Source organism: Dipteris shenzhenensis, chromosome 3 (assembly GCF_047967505.1).
Source record: "Dipteris shenzhenensis isolate YYH24624 ecotype China chromosome 3, Dip_SZ_1.0, whole genome shotgun sequence".
NCBI lineage: Eukaryota > Viridiplantae > Streptophyta > Polypodiopsida > Gleicheniales > Dipteridaceae > Dipteris > Dipteris shenzhenensis.
In genome coordinates this window covers 51,152,982-51,168,685 of record NC_141598.1, presented here as the reverse complement: position 1 = coordinate 51,168,685, position 15,704 = coordinate 51,152,982, and the positions used below count along the sequence as shown (strand labels likewise).

Below are 15,704 nucleotides of genomic sequence, written 5' to 3'. Positions count from 1 at the left end.
TACTTATGCTTAAAATAATGAAGAATTAGTGAATGTATTTGTAAGGTAGTTCTTAAAATGAAAAATCTCTATAATATTATTTATGCTATTAACTAGATATTAAACTTTAGTTTTAATAAAAATATACATTATTAACTTAAAAACTAATATAGATATAATGTAATTATTGTATAAATTTAAATAAATATATAATTATTAATATTATTATTAATAACATTTAAAATTATGTATATTATATACTAATAACCTTTAAAGTTTAAAAAGGTATTCAATCAAAGAATTGAATTAATTTAAAAAATAAGGAAATATTTAAATTTACACAAGTACTTTTAGCATATATGCTTTTCTTCCATGTATATAATACTTGTTAGTCAAAGAATGAAGAATTAGATAATGTATTTGCAAGAGGTAGGTATTTAAACCATAGAATCTGGAAGAGGTTTAGCATACTTGCTTATCTTTGTTATAATATGTAATACTTTGCAAAAGCTTTAAGGCTTTGTACAAAACTACAGTATCATTGAATCCATATCATTTTTCTACTTTAGCAACCACCAGATATCCATGGTATGAATCCATGATATGGAATACATATTTCTTATCACATACTTCTTTATTTCTTCTGATACACCATGCAGCATGAATGTAAGAAAATATGAATCGGTGTGCTTTTAGCCTATGTGCTTGTCCCTAATAAGTAGGATACTTTAACTAGGTAGACTTATAATTACTTAAAGTAAAGTCTTTGCAAAGGATCGTACCTAGTATTGGATATATCCAACCTGTTGCACAAATCAAAAAAATTGCACAAATCAAGAATTTTCTTGATTTGTGCAACAGATTGGATATACGATTGGGGGTGCACTCCCAACCTGTTGCTTGAGCAACAGGTTGGGGGATATATCCAACCTGTTGCACAAATCAAATCCAATTCTGGCTACCAGGAAGTGGCTATTCGCATCCTCACCTAGACCACTTGGTTTAGGATGGGAATAATGATGACAAAAAGATTCCCATCCTAAACCCATGCTAGCCCCACCCATGTGCTACAGCCCTAAGATTCCACATACCACCAATTAGCATAAAGGGGTGAGTAAGGGGTTGGTGCCTTTAGCTTGAAAAGGAGACCAACATACCAATCAGGTTTTCTTAATAAAATTCGACGACTTAATTTTAAAAAAAAAAGGATTGGTTGCAAATGTCAATAGCCCCCCTTTTTTAATCCATGGGAAGGCCTAGTAAAGAGGCATGAAAAAGGGAGGGAAATGCTTACGTGTCAAGCTCCTATTAAAAGTTGAGATGGTCAACATGTGGCATAGTACTAGGGGTTTAGCACAAGGGAAGAACTAGGATGGGAATATGAAAAGGTGGTCCCAAGTGCTCCCATGCATACTTCTATCCTATTCCCATCCCACCATGTGCTAACAAAACAAGATGAATGCTCATAACGCATTCATAAGGCGTGCCTCAAATGTGCAGCTTGGAAAAGAGAGAGAGAGAGAGAGAGAGAGAGAGAGAGAGAGAGAGAGAGGGAGAGGGGGGAAGAGAGAGAGAGAGAGAGAGAGAGAGGGAGAGGGAGAGGGAGAGGGAGAGGGGGAGAGAGAGAGAGAGAGAGAGAGAGAGAGGGAGGGAGGTAGGGAGAGAGAGAGAGAGAGAGAGAGAGAGAGAGGGGGGGGGGGAGGCTTGCCTTGAAATAGGAAAAGAGAGAGAAAGAGGGAGGAATAGGTGGAGATCACATGCCCACAATGAATCATTAAAAATAGAAAACAATCAAGTGGACCACTAAAAAATTCGCGAATAAAAACTTTAAAAATTTTAGGATTTTTCCCATCTCCAAGACGAACCTTCACTAAGGCCTACCCAGAGGCAGGCCAAAAAGGACTAGCGATGGGTTTAGGTGGAAGAGAATTCCTGGCATCATTTCATGTGTTTAGTAGGTGGGGACCACGTGGGGACAATGACTTGTTTTTGAATCCCTAAAAAAGGGGAACCCATTCTGGTTGCCAAGGTCTAGAGGCCATGGTCCAACCCACTCTAAATTCATCCTAGTCCACTTGGTCCAAGATGGGAGTAATGATGACAAAAAGGTTCCCATCCTAAACCCATGCTAGCCCCATCCGTGTGCTAATGCCCCTAGCTGGATATTTACATTTTTCATCAAGCTATTTTCTCCCTCTTTTTCTAGGAAAATTTGGTGTCCCATCTCTACGGCTATCCATGCGATGTGTTTACATTTGAAAAAACTTCAAAAATCAATAGGCACAAGCCCTTCCACTACTAAAAGGTTAGGGCTGTATAGTACTAGCCCCTTTACCCTATGCAACTTGGCCTTTCCTACTCTAATGCTTAGATTTCTCTTTAGAGCCTTTACCATTCCTTCAATCATGTATCTGTCATAAGAATACTTTTTCCAAGCAACCTTCCTTGACTTGTTGCACAAGTTGCTCTAATCTGTGCATAGTAACTCATAATTTTTAGGCAAATAGCATTGTGGAATGAAAAGGAATCCTAGCTTGTCCTTGAACCACGTGTCATGATCAATTTCCTTTTTTTTTTTTTTTTGAAAGGCAAGAAAAAGCTTCAAATGTAGCAACTCTTTTCCTCTAGTCTTCTTTGTCGTCGTCGTCAAAAGAACTAGGGATTGGTTAGGTGGGAGAGGACACATGGCATCATTTTGTTTTTAATGAGGTGGGGGCAGTGACACAATATGTCATCATTCCATGCTTTCAAATCCAATTCTGGCTACCAGGAAGTGGCCATTTGCATCCTAAACCCATCCTAGACCACTTGGTTTAGGATGGGAATAATGATGACAAAAAGATTCCCATCCTAAACCCATGCTAGCCCCACCCATGTGCTATGGTCCTAAGATTCCACCTACCACCAATTAGCGTAAATGGGTGTGTAAGGGGTTGGTGCCTTCAGCTCAACAAGGAGACCAGCATACCAATCAGGTTTTCTCAATAAAATTCAACAACTTAATTTAAGAAAAAAAAGGATTGGTTGGAAATGTCAACAGCCCCCCTTTTTTATCCATGGGAAGGCCTAGTAAAGAGGCATGAAAAAGGGATGGAAATGCTTACGTGTCAAGCTCCTATTAAAAGTTGAGATGGTCAACATGTGGCATAGTACTAGGGGTTTAGCACAAGGGAAGAAATAGGATGGGAATACGAAAAGGTGGTCCCAAGTGCTCCCATGCATCTTCTATCCTATTCCCATCCCACCATGTGCTAACAAAACAAGATGAATGCTCATAAAGCATTCATAAGGCTTGCCTCAGATGTGCCGCTTAGGAAAGGGGGGGAGAGAGAGAGAGAGAGAGAGAGAGAGAGAGAGAGAGAGAGAGGGACAGGGACAGGGAAAGGGATAGGGACAGGGACAGGGAGAGAGAGAGGGGGGGAGAGAGAGAGAGAGAGAGAGAGAGAGAGAGAGAGAGAGAGAGAGGCAGGGAGTGAGGGAGGGAGGGAGGGAGGGAGGGAGAGAGAGAGAGAGAGAGGGAGGGAGGGAGGGAGGGAGCGAGGGAGAGAGAGAGAGAGAGAGAGAGAGAGAGAGGGGGGGGGGGGGCTTGCCTTGAAATAGAAAGAGAGAGAAAGAGGGGGGAATAGGTGGAGATCACATGACCTCAATCAATCATTGAAAACAAAAAATAGTCAAGTGGACCAATAAAAATTTCACAAATAGAAAGTTTATAAAATTTAGAATTTTGCCCATTTCCAAGACGAACCTTCACTAAGGCCTACCCAAAGGCAGGCCCAAAAGGACTAGGGATGGGTTTAGGTGGAAGAGGACACCTAGCATCATTTCATGTGTTTAGCAGGTGGGGACGACGTGGGGATAAGGACTTCCTTTTCTTTGAATCCCTAAAAAAGGGGAACCCATTCTGGTTGCAAAGGTCTAGAGGCCATGGTCCAAGATGGGAGAAAAAGTGGCTACTCCCATTCTAAATCCATCCTAGTCCACTTGGTCTAGGATGGGAGTAATGATGATAAAAAGGTTCCCATGCTAGCCCCATCCGTGTGCTAACGCCCCTAGCTAGATATTTACGTCTTTCATCAAGCTAATTTTTCCCTCTTTTTTTGGGAAACATTTGTATCCCCTCTCTATGGTTATCCATGCGATGTGTTTACATTTGAAAAACTTCAAAAATCAATAGGCACAAGCCCTTTCACTAGTAGAAAGTTAGGGCTGCATAGTACTAGGCTAAGCCCCTTTACCCTATGCAAATTGGCCTTTCCCTCTCCAAGGCTTGTATTTCTCTTTAGAGCCTTTACCATTCCGGTCAATCATGTATGTGTCATAAGAATACTTTTTCCAAGCAACCTTCCTTGACTTGGTGCACAAGTTGCTTGAATCTATGCATAGTACTCATAATTTTAAGGCAAGTAGCAATGTGGAATGAAAAGGAATCCTAGCTTGTCCTTGAGCCACGTGTCATGATCAATTTCCATTTTATTTTTTTGTTGAAGGGCAAGAAAAATCTTCAAGCGTAACTACTCTTTTCCTCCTGTCTTCTTTGTCGTCGTCGATGTCTTCATTTTGTTGCTACTTCTTCTTTTTCTTCTTCTTCATTTTCTTTTTCTTTGTCTGCATTTGCAAGCTCACCATCGCCATAGCCACTCTTCTCCTGGCCCATTCAATTTTTGCATCCTCCTCCCTGCCTTACATCACCACCAATTCCTACAAACTCCCATTTTTCCTCCGTTGGTGGTTCCCTTCACTGGTGGATCTCCCTCTCCTGCCACCACGGGAACCTCGTCGTCCAAATCCCGCCGCTCCCATTGCCCCTCTACCCCCCACAGTGGCCATGGATTCTAGGCTTCCTCGCCAGAATCGGGTACTTCCGTTGCTTGGTGTCCAAGAATTGACGAATCCTTGTCCTCGCAAGCTTTAATCTTGATGTGTCTTATATTACTGATCGATTGCTGGCTATGTTGTTTCCCACCGAGGATATGCAAGCAATCTACTGGAACCCGATGTGGCAAGTGAGACGCGCTCTGGATGCTTGGCATGGATCTCATTACAAGGTACCACCTTTATCGTGAGAGCTTGTCCGCAAGTGTCCGATTTACGCATGCAATTGCCATTTTCTCGGTGCACACTCAATGACATCCTCTTTTTACAAGTTATCGAGCGCTCCTATGCTTGCATCATACCCTTTCAAAACCTAATTCAATGTGCTTGGATAAGTTTTTTTGTGATGCGATGCAAATGGTAGGAATCTCGCATCTTGTATATGCTACGAATGGCAGCATAAATACCAGTAACTGTATCACCAACAACGTTCCATTTTTCTCTCCCTGGAGGCTGACATTTGTTCAAAGTCTTCCTATTCAGCACCAAAGAAGAGATCTTAGAGACTTGGTACAACCTTTGATTGTCAATCAAAGCGATTTTGACTTATTGAAGTGTGGAACTCAACGCATATGCTCCCAGGATCGTCTTGTATTGAGCGTGAGAATTTCTGATGGAATTTCGACTCATTGATGGAATTTCAGCTCATCTGGTTGGCAAACGGCCTCCCTTGACTCCCTCTTTTAATGAAGAGGGGTGAAATGCAAATTTAGTTGCGAGTTACCTGCGGCAAACATAAGAAGCTGGTAGGGAGCTTCCTTGGCAGCGGTTGTACATTTGTTGCAAACTCAATAAACCAATGGCGTGAAATTGGACTATTGTCATTTTTTCCCAAGTAATAGTGCTTCCAAGTTATTTTTTTGAAGTTTGAGGCATTTGTGATGCCTCTGCAGTGTTGCGGTCATCACCCAAACTTTTTAAAAAGTGCCAGAAAGGGAATTTTCACTGCAAGAATGTCGCTTTCAAGGTAAAATGGTTCTTGGCATTTGTTTCCAGTTCTTTGATAGACATAAGAGGTTGAGTTTTGTACTACTTCACCTCTATATGACAACAAATGCTCTAGTTATTCAACAAATTACCCGTGACATACGAGGTATTTGAGCTAGTCATAAGGCCCGAGAGTTCTAGAGACTCCAGAGTCATATGAAGGATCACGATTTGTACTAGTATATTTAGCTAACTCTACTTTGCCTCTATATGACAACAAATGCTCTAGTTATTCAGCAAATTACTCGTAACATACGAGGTATTTAAGCTAGTTGTATGGCCCGAGAGTTGTGGAGACTTCGGAGTCATATGACGAGTCACAATTTGTACCAGTATAATTAGCCAACTAAGCGAAATTTTCAATAGACGTGTATGTGTTGCCTCATTTCTCCACCAACAAAAAAAAGAAGTCAAAAGAACGTAAGAATGCCTTAAAATTGACATAAATAAGAGGCTTTCGCACAGGTTATTGGGCGGTTCCTTGGATTATTTGTTCTTGGACTGCACATTTGGAAAGAAAGTAGTTCAGATGCCAGTCAGGGAGGAAGCTATCAAAAACCCGTACCATCACTGGAGCCTTTCCAATAACCTCACATGTGCTCAAGGGACACTTCTGATCAGTCTCTCCTACACATTTGGGATGAAGATTTATGTGGACAGGCAGCTACAATACCACGCACCTGTGAGCTAATTGCTTCACATATCTCTACAAGGGAATAGTGTTACGTTCGTCTTTTACACCTGCATGTTTGGGATGAAGATTTATGTGGATAGTAGCTACAATACCATGCACCTATGAGCTAACTAGTACACATATCTACAGAGGAATAGTATTACGTTCTCTTTGGCCAACAATCGTGAACTTGTGTAGATAAGTCTCTTTGGCTTGAGTTGGGAATTGTGTGATATATGTACATCGTAAGAGAACACGAATGGGGAAGTGGCGGTGCTTGTGGAAGACCAAAATTGAAAATGGAAGGAACCCAATACGCTGGAAATCCCAACTATGTCATGCTTTCGTGATCTCTCCTCCATACAAAGTTTTAATTGATGCAGCCAAAGGGGCTCGACGGAAAGAACCATGCCGATCAAAAACTCAAGTCTAGTCACAACATGGAGGGAGGGTCATGTGAAGAACAGCAATCAGATCATTATAACTCCCAAAGGAAACACTATCATCATCATTTCGCCTTTTAAATTCAGCAGATGGAAGCATAAGCATACTAAGAAATAAAATCTTAGCTCCTCAATTTCGCAATTTTGGTTATACAATGATTCTCACAAATTTTTTATTGTACACTCACTAAACATGACGAAGTGGTTTTTATGTGCATTTTCTTCAAAGAGTGTTCGTACCCTCAGACTCAACTTGCTACGTTGATAATTAAATTGTGATCCTCATCTTCCCATCATTCTCCATTGCGCAAAAGGTGAAATGTTATTCCATATTGGTTTTTCTTTTAATGAGTAGACTAGCCAATTGCATATACTACGAATGCAAAGTGCTATTTGTTGAATGCAAATGCAAAATTCTTTATGCTCATTGCCAATTGCAAAGTGCTATGTGTCAAATTCAAATGGCTATATTTTATATGCAAATTGCTATGTGCTAAATGCAAATCTATATGAAACGCAAGGAAGGACGTGTTCTCAGGGGCTCACATCTGTTGACATCCATAGAGTACAGTCGTAAAATGCAGGGTAATCAGTGATTAGAGGCGATTAGGCTTCATGAATTATGTCAATGGTTGTAGCCATGGAAGGAGTACAGTGCAAGCTCAGGGGCTTTGAGCCGCAAATACCTCAAGCGGCTACAGGCCTCAGCGGGTTTGATCGCCAAATAACCCCAAGGGTCACAGGTTTAAGCCACAAATTGCCACAAATACATCAAGTGGTTATTTGCCTCATGGGATTCGAGTTGCAAGTGGCTCAAGATCGGCCTCGCCACTCCAGGTTTTGAGCCTCAAATGGCTTAGGACTCGGAGGCTCGAGGCTAACACAAGCGCTATTTAGTGCTCTTATATGGTTAACACAAGTGCTATTTTTGACACACAAGAGTGGAACAGTACGGGAGAAATGGAAAGGATAGGAAAGATGCATTGGCACCCTACGGGCCCAAGAGCCTTTTAAATGTAAAGAAAGAGAGAGCGCTAAAAGAAAAGGGTTGGCCCTCCCTTTAAAAGGTGACATGTATTAAAGACCAAATGGTTGACTTTGGTCTTCATTGTTGTATGCAAAAGTTTGGAATACAAGCTCCCTCTTCTCTTCAAGAGTGTCTTTGGGTGTTCTCTTGTTTCCCTTGTAGTGCCTTTGTGTTTGCCACTCCATCTCCCTTCACTCTCTTCTTCCCTTCTCCTTCTCCCTCCCTTCTCCCCTCTCTTCTCCCCTCTCCTCCTTTCCTCTTTCTCTTATGGAAACACATTGCAACAATTTGGAAGTTGCTTGCGTGACACAAATGGATGGCTTGTGCTTGCATTTCTCTCACAAGGAGTAGCTTGGAGTGGAGGCTCCGTCGGCATTCCTTCAAGATCCCCACTACACGTGAGTCACCATCGAGACTGCACATTTTTGGCATCGTTGTCGGGGAGTTTAAGATATGCTTTTGCATTTGCACTTGCTTTCTTTTGTAATCTACCCATTGCACATGGCTTCAATCTTAATTTGGAGCTTTGTTAGTAGAGTTTTAGGAGTGGTATGAGTAAGGAAGTGTGAGTTGGACGGAAAAGAGAAGGAAAACTGTCATTTTATGTTGAAAAGCATTTTTGAGCTTAGGAAGCTTGTTTTTTAGATTTCTTAGTGTTTTGAAATGATAGGAAGGTAGTTTCTCCGATTGCTAAGGTGTGTATGTTGTAAAATCTCACAAAAAACAACCAAGAAGAAAGAATCAAGCTGAAAATCAAAGTTGTTTTGTGTGTTAACAGTCACCCCTCAAAAAATCTCTCATTTTTGCACTCAAATGTTGTTTTTCTTATTGTTTTTTGCATTAACTAGGTAGACTAAGTAGTTTAGCATCCTGCCATCACAAAAAACCTTGAGCAAAAACTCCAAATCTGTCAAAAATCATAAAAAATTATCAAAAATCATAGCGCACTCCTATCCCCATGGGTCGATGGCTTAGCGCTATCCCATCGACCGTCGCCATAGCCCTCTCCCGTCGATCAAAACCCATTGACCGGTGGCCATAGTGCCTATCCCCATGATGTAACTTCTAACCACGGTCTAACCCATCATCGTAATTAATGTGTGTCAGAGTTAGCTATCCTACTGGACTGATAGTCGTTGACTCGTGACCTTAGTGCTACCCCCACAATCATCGCCATACTTGTATCCCGTCGACCAGGGCCTTTAGCTATCCCCACGCCCGTCGCCATATTCATATCCCACTGACCAAGATATCCCATCGATCGGCGTGTTAAAGCTCACCCCACGACTATTAGCATACTGCTATCCCCATGCTCGTGGATGCAAAGAAATGAATAAAATTCTTATACAAGGAAACTCCTCCATCCATCATCATCCCTCAATACTTGCAACACTTAAATGTGTTTATCACTCAACTTCCATAGTTACTGGCAACACTCTCAATTCAAAGAGTGCATCACAAATTCTCCTGATGATGTGGTGCTTTTAGTTGTTGACTTTGCAGAGAACTATACATTCAAAGTGCAGAATGAGGTTCAATCAATGCATTGGCATAATGACCAAGTGACCATCTTGGATCATATTTGCTATTGGAAGGAGACGAGCAAGATAAGAAAGCAATCCATCTTTTACATTTCAAATGACAAAGAACATGACACACTATTTATGCAGCATTGCTTTATGCTCCACCATCAATGGTTAGTGTCTAAAGGCTTTAAGTTTAAAAGACATTGGGTTTGGTCAGATGGGGCAGCATCTTAGTTCAAGGCCGCTCGCCCATTTTACTTGTTGCAAGGTAAGACATTGGACATTGTCCCCTTATTTTCTACATCACGCTGAAGATGTTGCATATTTTAAAATGCAATATATTTGTTGTTTGTTATGCTAGGTATTGCTCTTTGACTGGCATTCGGATGATGTGAAACTTTTTCAGAAGCGGTCATGGCAAGGGAGAACATGATGGGGCTGGTGCAGTCATAAAGCATGCACTAACCAATGAGCAATTGGAAGTAAATGGTGCAAAGCTACAAAATGCACACGATGTTGTGGAATGGTTGGCATAGAAGATGGGAGATGATTCTAAAAAACGGCTCTTCGTAGAAGTAAAGTTTGGTGATGTTGATAGGTCTAAAGCATGGAACTGGTGCAATCATAAAGCATGCACTAACCAATGAGCAATTGGATGTAAATGGTGCAAAGCTACAAAATGCACACGATGTTGTGGAATGGTTGGCATAGAAGATGGGAGATGATTCTAAAAAAAGGCTCTTTGTAGAAGTAAAGGTTGGTGCTGTTGATAGGTCTAAAGCATGGAACTGCCAGACCATCAAAGGAAGTTGTTCAACACATTGTATATTGGGTTTTTGTAACAAATATCCCACACAAGCCTTGTTTAGACATTTATCATGCTTTTGTTCATTCTACATGGATGAAACATGGGATAAGTGCACCAATTTATCTCATGCAAGTCCATGGACCTTGAACAGCATCAATGGACAGACTGCATTAAACATGGAGAAGGAATCTATAACATATGTGATGGATAGAGACCAGCTGGCTAACATGCATTAATAATTAATTATTATTATTATTGCTTTTCTATTACTAAATAATTTTTGATTAATTATTAACTTATTGGTTTTTATTCCTTTTGTTAAATTTTTAATTATTAATTACTTTATTACTAACTAGTTTTCTACTTAATAATTAATTTCTTAATTTAAACTTAATTATTAATAGATAGAACTCAAGAGTTGTTCATATCAACATAGAGGTGGTGTAAAGATACACCATTTTGGAAAATGATGTATAAGATCATCGAGAGGGGATCGCCACATAGGGACATATCTTCTATATGCTTCGAAATCTCTTTCTAAGTCATCAGACTCTGTTACTGCATCATTAGTCAGATCAAGTCTACCCAAACAATGTTTGATATGTGCGAGGCTGCTGTCAGGGATTGTGATACTTTTTTCCACATCATACCCATGCTTCTTTTTAAGATTTTGAGTCCTTGATTTCCAACAATGAATGATGCTACTCACCTCCACTTCACCCAAGCCCTCTTTATTTGGAGCCCATTCCCGTTTCTTTTCCAAACAACCCTCAGAAAATTGTTTCATTGTATACCTCTTTGGGAGATTTTTTTATGGTTTGGGTTCATACCATAATGCTATGAGTGTGCTATCCGAGCAACTTTGCGACCCAAATTGGTCCCCCTTGGTCATCCAACTCTGATTATGAATCTACTGCACAAATGGCAGAAAAAAGTCCCTCTTGTATTTCATTGGATGATACAAAATTTGACAACGGCTTATCACCCTTCCTGCCACAAAATTAGGCATTGTACAGCTTCTTCCATATCTTCAGCTATAGTGGACTCTCTAGCAAATGCAACGTTGAAAGTGACACAAGCTCATGGGATCAAGACTCTATATTTGCCCAAATGCAAACACTTCATTTTTTCTATATAATACCACATCTAAACCCTCTTCAAGAGTAAAATCATGCATTGGAAACAAAGATAATTTAATTTAGTAATGGAAAAATAATAATTTAATTTCTTCTAAAATAATAAAAGTGTTTAGGATCTAAACCCTAAACTCTACAAACTAAAATAATATATTTAGTTAATATATATTTATTTAAAGAGTATTTAAATTAGGATTTAAATATAATATTTATTATAGTTAATTAAAATATTTCGATATATTATGATATATTAAGATCCAAAATATATATTGTAATTTTTAAAAAACTTTCATATAAATTAAGATTTAAATATATTTATTTAGTATTAAATATGGATACTTGTTTTTAAATATATTAAGATTTCAATATATTAGCATATATTAAGATTTAAAACATCTGGCATTTGGAACTCTGACACTCTGCAACAATTATACATGTTGACCTACAATCTCACACGCGGGGACATAGAGAGAGAGAGAGAGAGAGAGAGAGAAGAAAGGGAGAGTAAGAGAGAGCGGGAGGGGGAGGAGAGACAAGGAGAAGGGATTATATAACCTATTATGTACTATTACCTATATTATATATATATGTATTATATATATATATATATAATTTCTATATATACATATTTAAAATTTATATGTGTGTGTGTGTAAGTGTGAGGTGAGGAGCTACTACAGCCCGCCGCCTTAAAGAACCCTGCCTATCCGGCCAGATTTCGTGCCCCCGGGCCTGCTATAATTCAGTCGCACCTACCTCCTCCCCCCTCATGCTTTGATTCGTCAAATTTCCCTCACTTGTTGCTGAATTTCTACTCGTGATTCTCTGTTTTTTCTACCTACCCCTTGTTCTTCTTCGAATCAGCCTTTGCTCTGCCTACAAACACTCGCCCCCTTTCCCTTCCTTCTCAGCTTTTATTTTCCCTATCCAACTCTTCCTATTTTATACCTCACTTTTTTCTACCCCTCCTTTTGTCCATAAACTTCTCCTTTCCAAATGGCTTCCATACAAACCGATGCTGCTCTTACAATGCATGCTAGAAAGGACCGCAATCTAGAGGCAAAAAGAAGATGTACAGACTCAGATTGTGGTGAAATCGACATGGATGCTGAAGCAAAATATGTCTTTGACACTTTGAAAGATGACTTCCACCAATCACACCAAGATTGGGGTAAGCTTGTGCCACAGGTGACATACAAGATGAGGCTTCCGGCTTTGGTCGAACCTCTCAGAAAATTGGCTCAAACTGCAGTAATCATTTTCTTTCTAGGAAAGACATTAGGAAAAAAGGGAGCTCATTTTGGGGCCTTTTACGGTTTGGAAAAATAAGCTCTCAACCAATCAATAGAGGGCCAACGTAACGTTGAAAATTCATGAAAATAAGAGAAAATGGAAAAAAGAAACAATACTTTATGTAGGTACAAGCGTGCTACATTAATGTGGAGATTGGTTTTTTATTCTCACAAGATCTTTGGACAAGAAGATAGAATCTAAACTGACATTTTATTTGACAAGGGCCTTCCCACTTCCACCTTCCTTTGAACTTTGAAATGTTGTGCCGCCTTTCGTTCAAAAGGTCTACCATTCTACACCATTGCCTCATTGTGCAGCAGCCTTTCTTTTCCAAAACTGCTCCCTTGATCCTGTTTGGCATAGAGTAAGATGTTTCTCGTCAACTGTTTGTTTGCCCACTTTCTCTTTCTTGAAACTTCAAATTGTTATCTTAGTTACATTACTTTGCTATTGTTACAGATTCAGAAAATCTCCATGGTGAATCAAAACGATGGCCGTTCTTGTGGAAGATGCTCTATGGATGATAATGCTACGAAGGCAGAATTATACCAAACATCCTTACCCCGTCGACCTGCTTCTTCTATTTCGTCGGTAGAGAATTCAAGTATAGTCAAAACGGAAGGAACTTGGGAAAGGTTTAGTGTTTCGAAAGGAGCATGGGTGCTCATGCAACCTAGCAAAAGAAAAAGACCCCAGACAAAAAACATTTTCTTGGCGTCGTGGAAGGGAAGAGCACGAGATTTTAAAATCACCAGAGGAAAGATATCCGTGAAAGAAGTTTTGATTCAGCACGTGTACATGCATAAAGAACTTGTCTTGCGAGACTATCCAAAAAATCTTTTGCAACACAGGCCTAATTGTATATTTTTCTATTGTGGTTTTTTTCTTTACGAGGTGTATGGATTTTTAAGATGAAGCTTTCTCTCTTAGCTTATTGACATTCTTGTGTTGTTTTATTTCAGATTTATATCCTTCATCGTATGAGACATGGCAAAACATCGATTGTATTCTGGGATTTATAGATGTTCTACATGGATCGATAGGAGAACAACAATACCAAGGTCGATGTGCAACAGAGCTAGCTCAATCGGGTATATTTCTTACTGATCATTTTTATCAGTTGCTGGACAAAGCTAACACACATGGTGTATTAATAAAACAAGACCTTCCGGCATGGAATTCAGTGGATTGGCCTCACTTATCTTGGTTATCCTATTCCGTAACGAGCCATTGACGTAAGTCCTACATCTTCTTTCCTCCCTCTCCCGTGGACCAGATCAGAGGTTCGGGAATCATCTGCCCATCCGGGATTGATGTCATTACTTATCTCCCAATTCTTTATACATTTCGAGAAACGAGGAATGAAATGCGAGATTTCCTCGTTTACGTGAATCACCATCTCTCATTTAATTGTACCAATTTCCACATTCTAGTGTTACAGAGGCATATAGGCCGAAGCTTTTTACAGAAGTACAGAAAGCTCTGAGGCCCAATATTGCCACTAGGATAGTAAAAATTTCTTTATGCATGCCTCTCACAGTTTTTGTGGACTTGTTTAATACCTTTCCAGTGAAGGTTTCAAAAACAATGTTCACAGTTAAAGCAACAAATTCGGCATGCATGCCACAATTTTCGGATAAAGGTTGGGATAAGAAGACATGTAGTTCAGTGTTTTGTGAGGTTGTCCAACCTTCTATGCAACTGAAGTACATGGTTGCATCACAAAATTTTATTTTCTCTTTTTATTACAAGCGCAGTCGAATGCTAGGCACAAAACTAGTCCCAATGGATCAAGATGAAGATTCTTTTGGTGCAGAAAATAAACTTATTGATATTGATGTTGTTGAGAATGGTGATGTGCTAGTCAATATCTCATTAAGAGAATGTTGCTCCCTAGCTCAATTGCGCAGTGACATTCTGTTTGAGATAGAAGGTTCTATCTCAAACGACTTTTTATTTATCTACAACAACAAAAAGGTACACCATCTGATTTATCCTAGTCTCATTAAGCATTGCTATTAGTTTAATTTACCACTCTGATTCATATTGCTTTTTTGCAGTTTCTCAAAAGAAGAGAGAGCTCAATAAAATGCAAAGACATTGAAAATTAAAAAATTGAGATAACACAGACTCCATAAACAAAGGTTTTGTATTCAATCAAGTAAGATTTTGTATAGAACTGTTTAGTTAAATATGTAGAACATATTTCTGACCTCCATTTTCTATTTATGTACAGCTTAATCCAGAGGCTGCTCTACATCTTTTGGAGGATCTTTTTTCTGCTGCTCCATGCTCCATCCTGTCCTGTGCAGTATGTTGGTGTTGCTCCATTGTCTCCTCCACTGCCCCAGGAGCATCTCTTTGCTGCTGCTCCACCTTCTCCTCAACAACATCAGCAGCAAGTCTTTGCTCCTGTGTCTTCTCCTCCTCAGCACTAGGTGATTGCTCCTGTGGCTTCTGGTCCTCAGCATTAGGTGCTTCATCTGTGGCATCAAGGTGTATGACACCTTCTTGTACTTTAGAGCTCTCACCCAGCTCCACAGTAGCTGGTACAATAGGTTTGGGGGAGGCATAGCTCAAAAACCTCCAAATTGTATGAGCTCTAAAATTATGTACATAGTTTGAGCTGAAGCTATCCTCTTTCATCTGCAATGGCAAACAATAATTTAGAACACTTTGTATCATTATGAATTATCTTCAAGCTAAATGAAAATTATTTTTTCTTACAAGGTCTGGCTGTTCCTTCTCAAAGTAGCTTGAAAATCGATATTTTGCATTGATCAGCACTCTCCATCCGCAGCTACTTGAATCATCTTGTTGTGGTGTCTGTACAGTTGGAAAGATATGTTAGAAACTGTTAGCATCTGCACAAAACAAAATTATTCTATAAGTTCAAAGACATAGCATTTAATAGACATCAGTAGAGGGAACGACTTTTTACCTCTAGACTTATTGGCTCT

The 15,704-nt window shown here is 39.6% G+C and overlaps 1 protein-coding gene across 5 annotated transcripts; it reads left to right on the top strand.

Moving 5' to 3' along the window:
* Nucleotides 1–4,547: 4,547 nt before the first annotated feature.
* LOC147903962 (uncharacterized) lies at nt 4,548–7,801 on the top strand. 5 transcript variants are annotated; one of them, XR_015540793.1, is made up of 4 exons: nt 4,548–5,024; nt 5,335–5,597; nt 5,745–5,818; nt 6,304–6,638. XR_015540793.1 is itself a non-coding variant. In XM_087372838.1 (3 exons), exons 1-3 carry the CDS (start codon nt 4,929–4,931, stop codon nt 6,527–6,529), a joined length of 396 nt encoding a protein of 131 aa, XP_087228964.1. In that variant the 5' UTR covers nt 4,548–4,928; the 3' UTR covers nt 6,530–6,638. The 5 variants fall into 5 exon arrangements, 1 of the variants encoding a protein (XP_087228964.1); XR_015540792.1 differs by having other exon boundaries at nt 5,216–5,597; XR_015540791.1 differs by lacking the exon at nt 6,304–6,638 and adding an exon at nt 7,184–7,801 and having other exon boundaries at nt 4,548–5,597.
* The last annotated feature ends 7,903 nt before the right edge of the window (nt 7,802–15,704 follow it).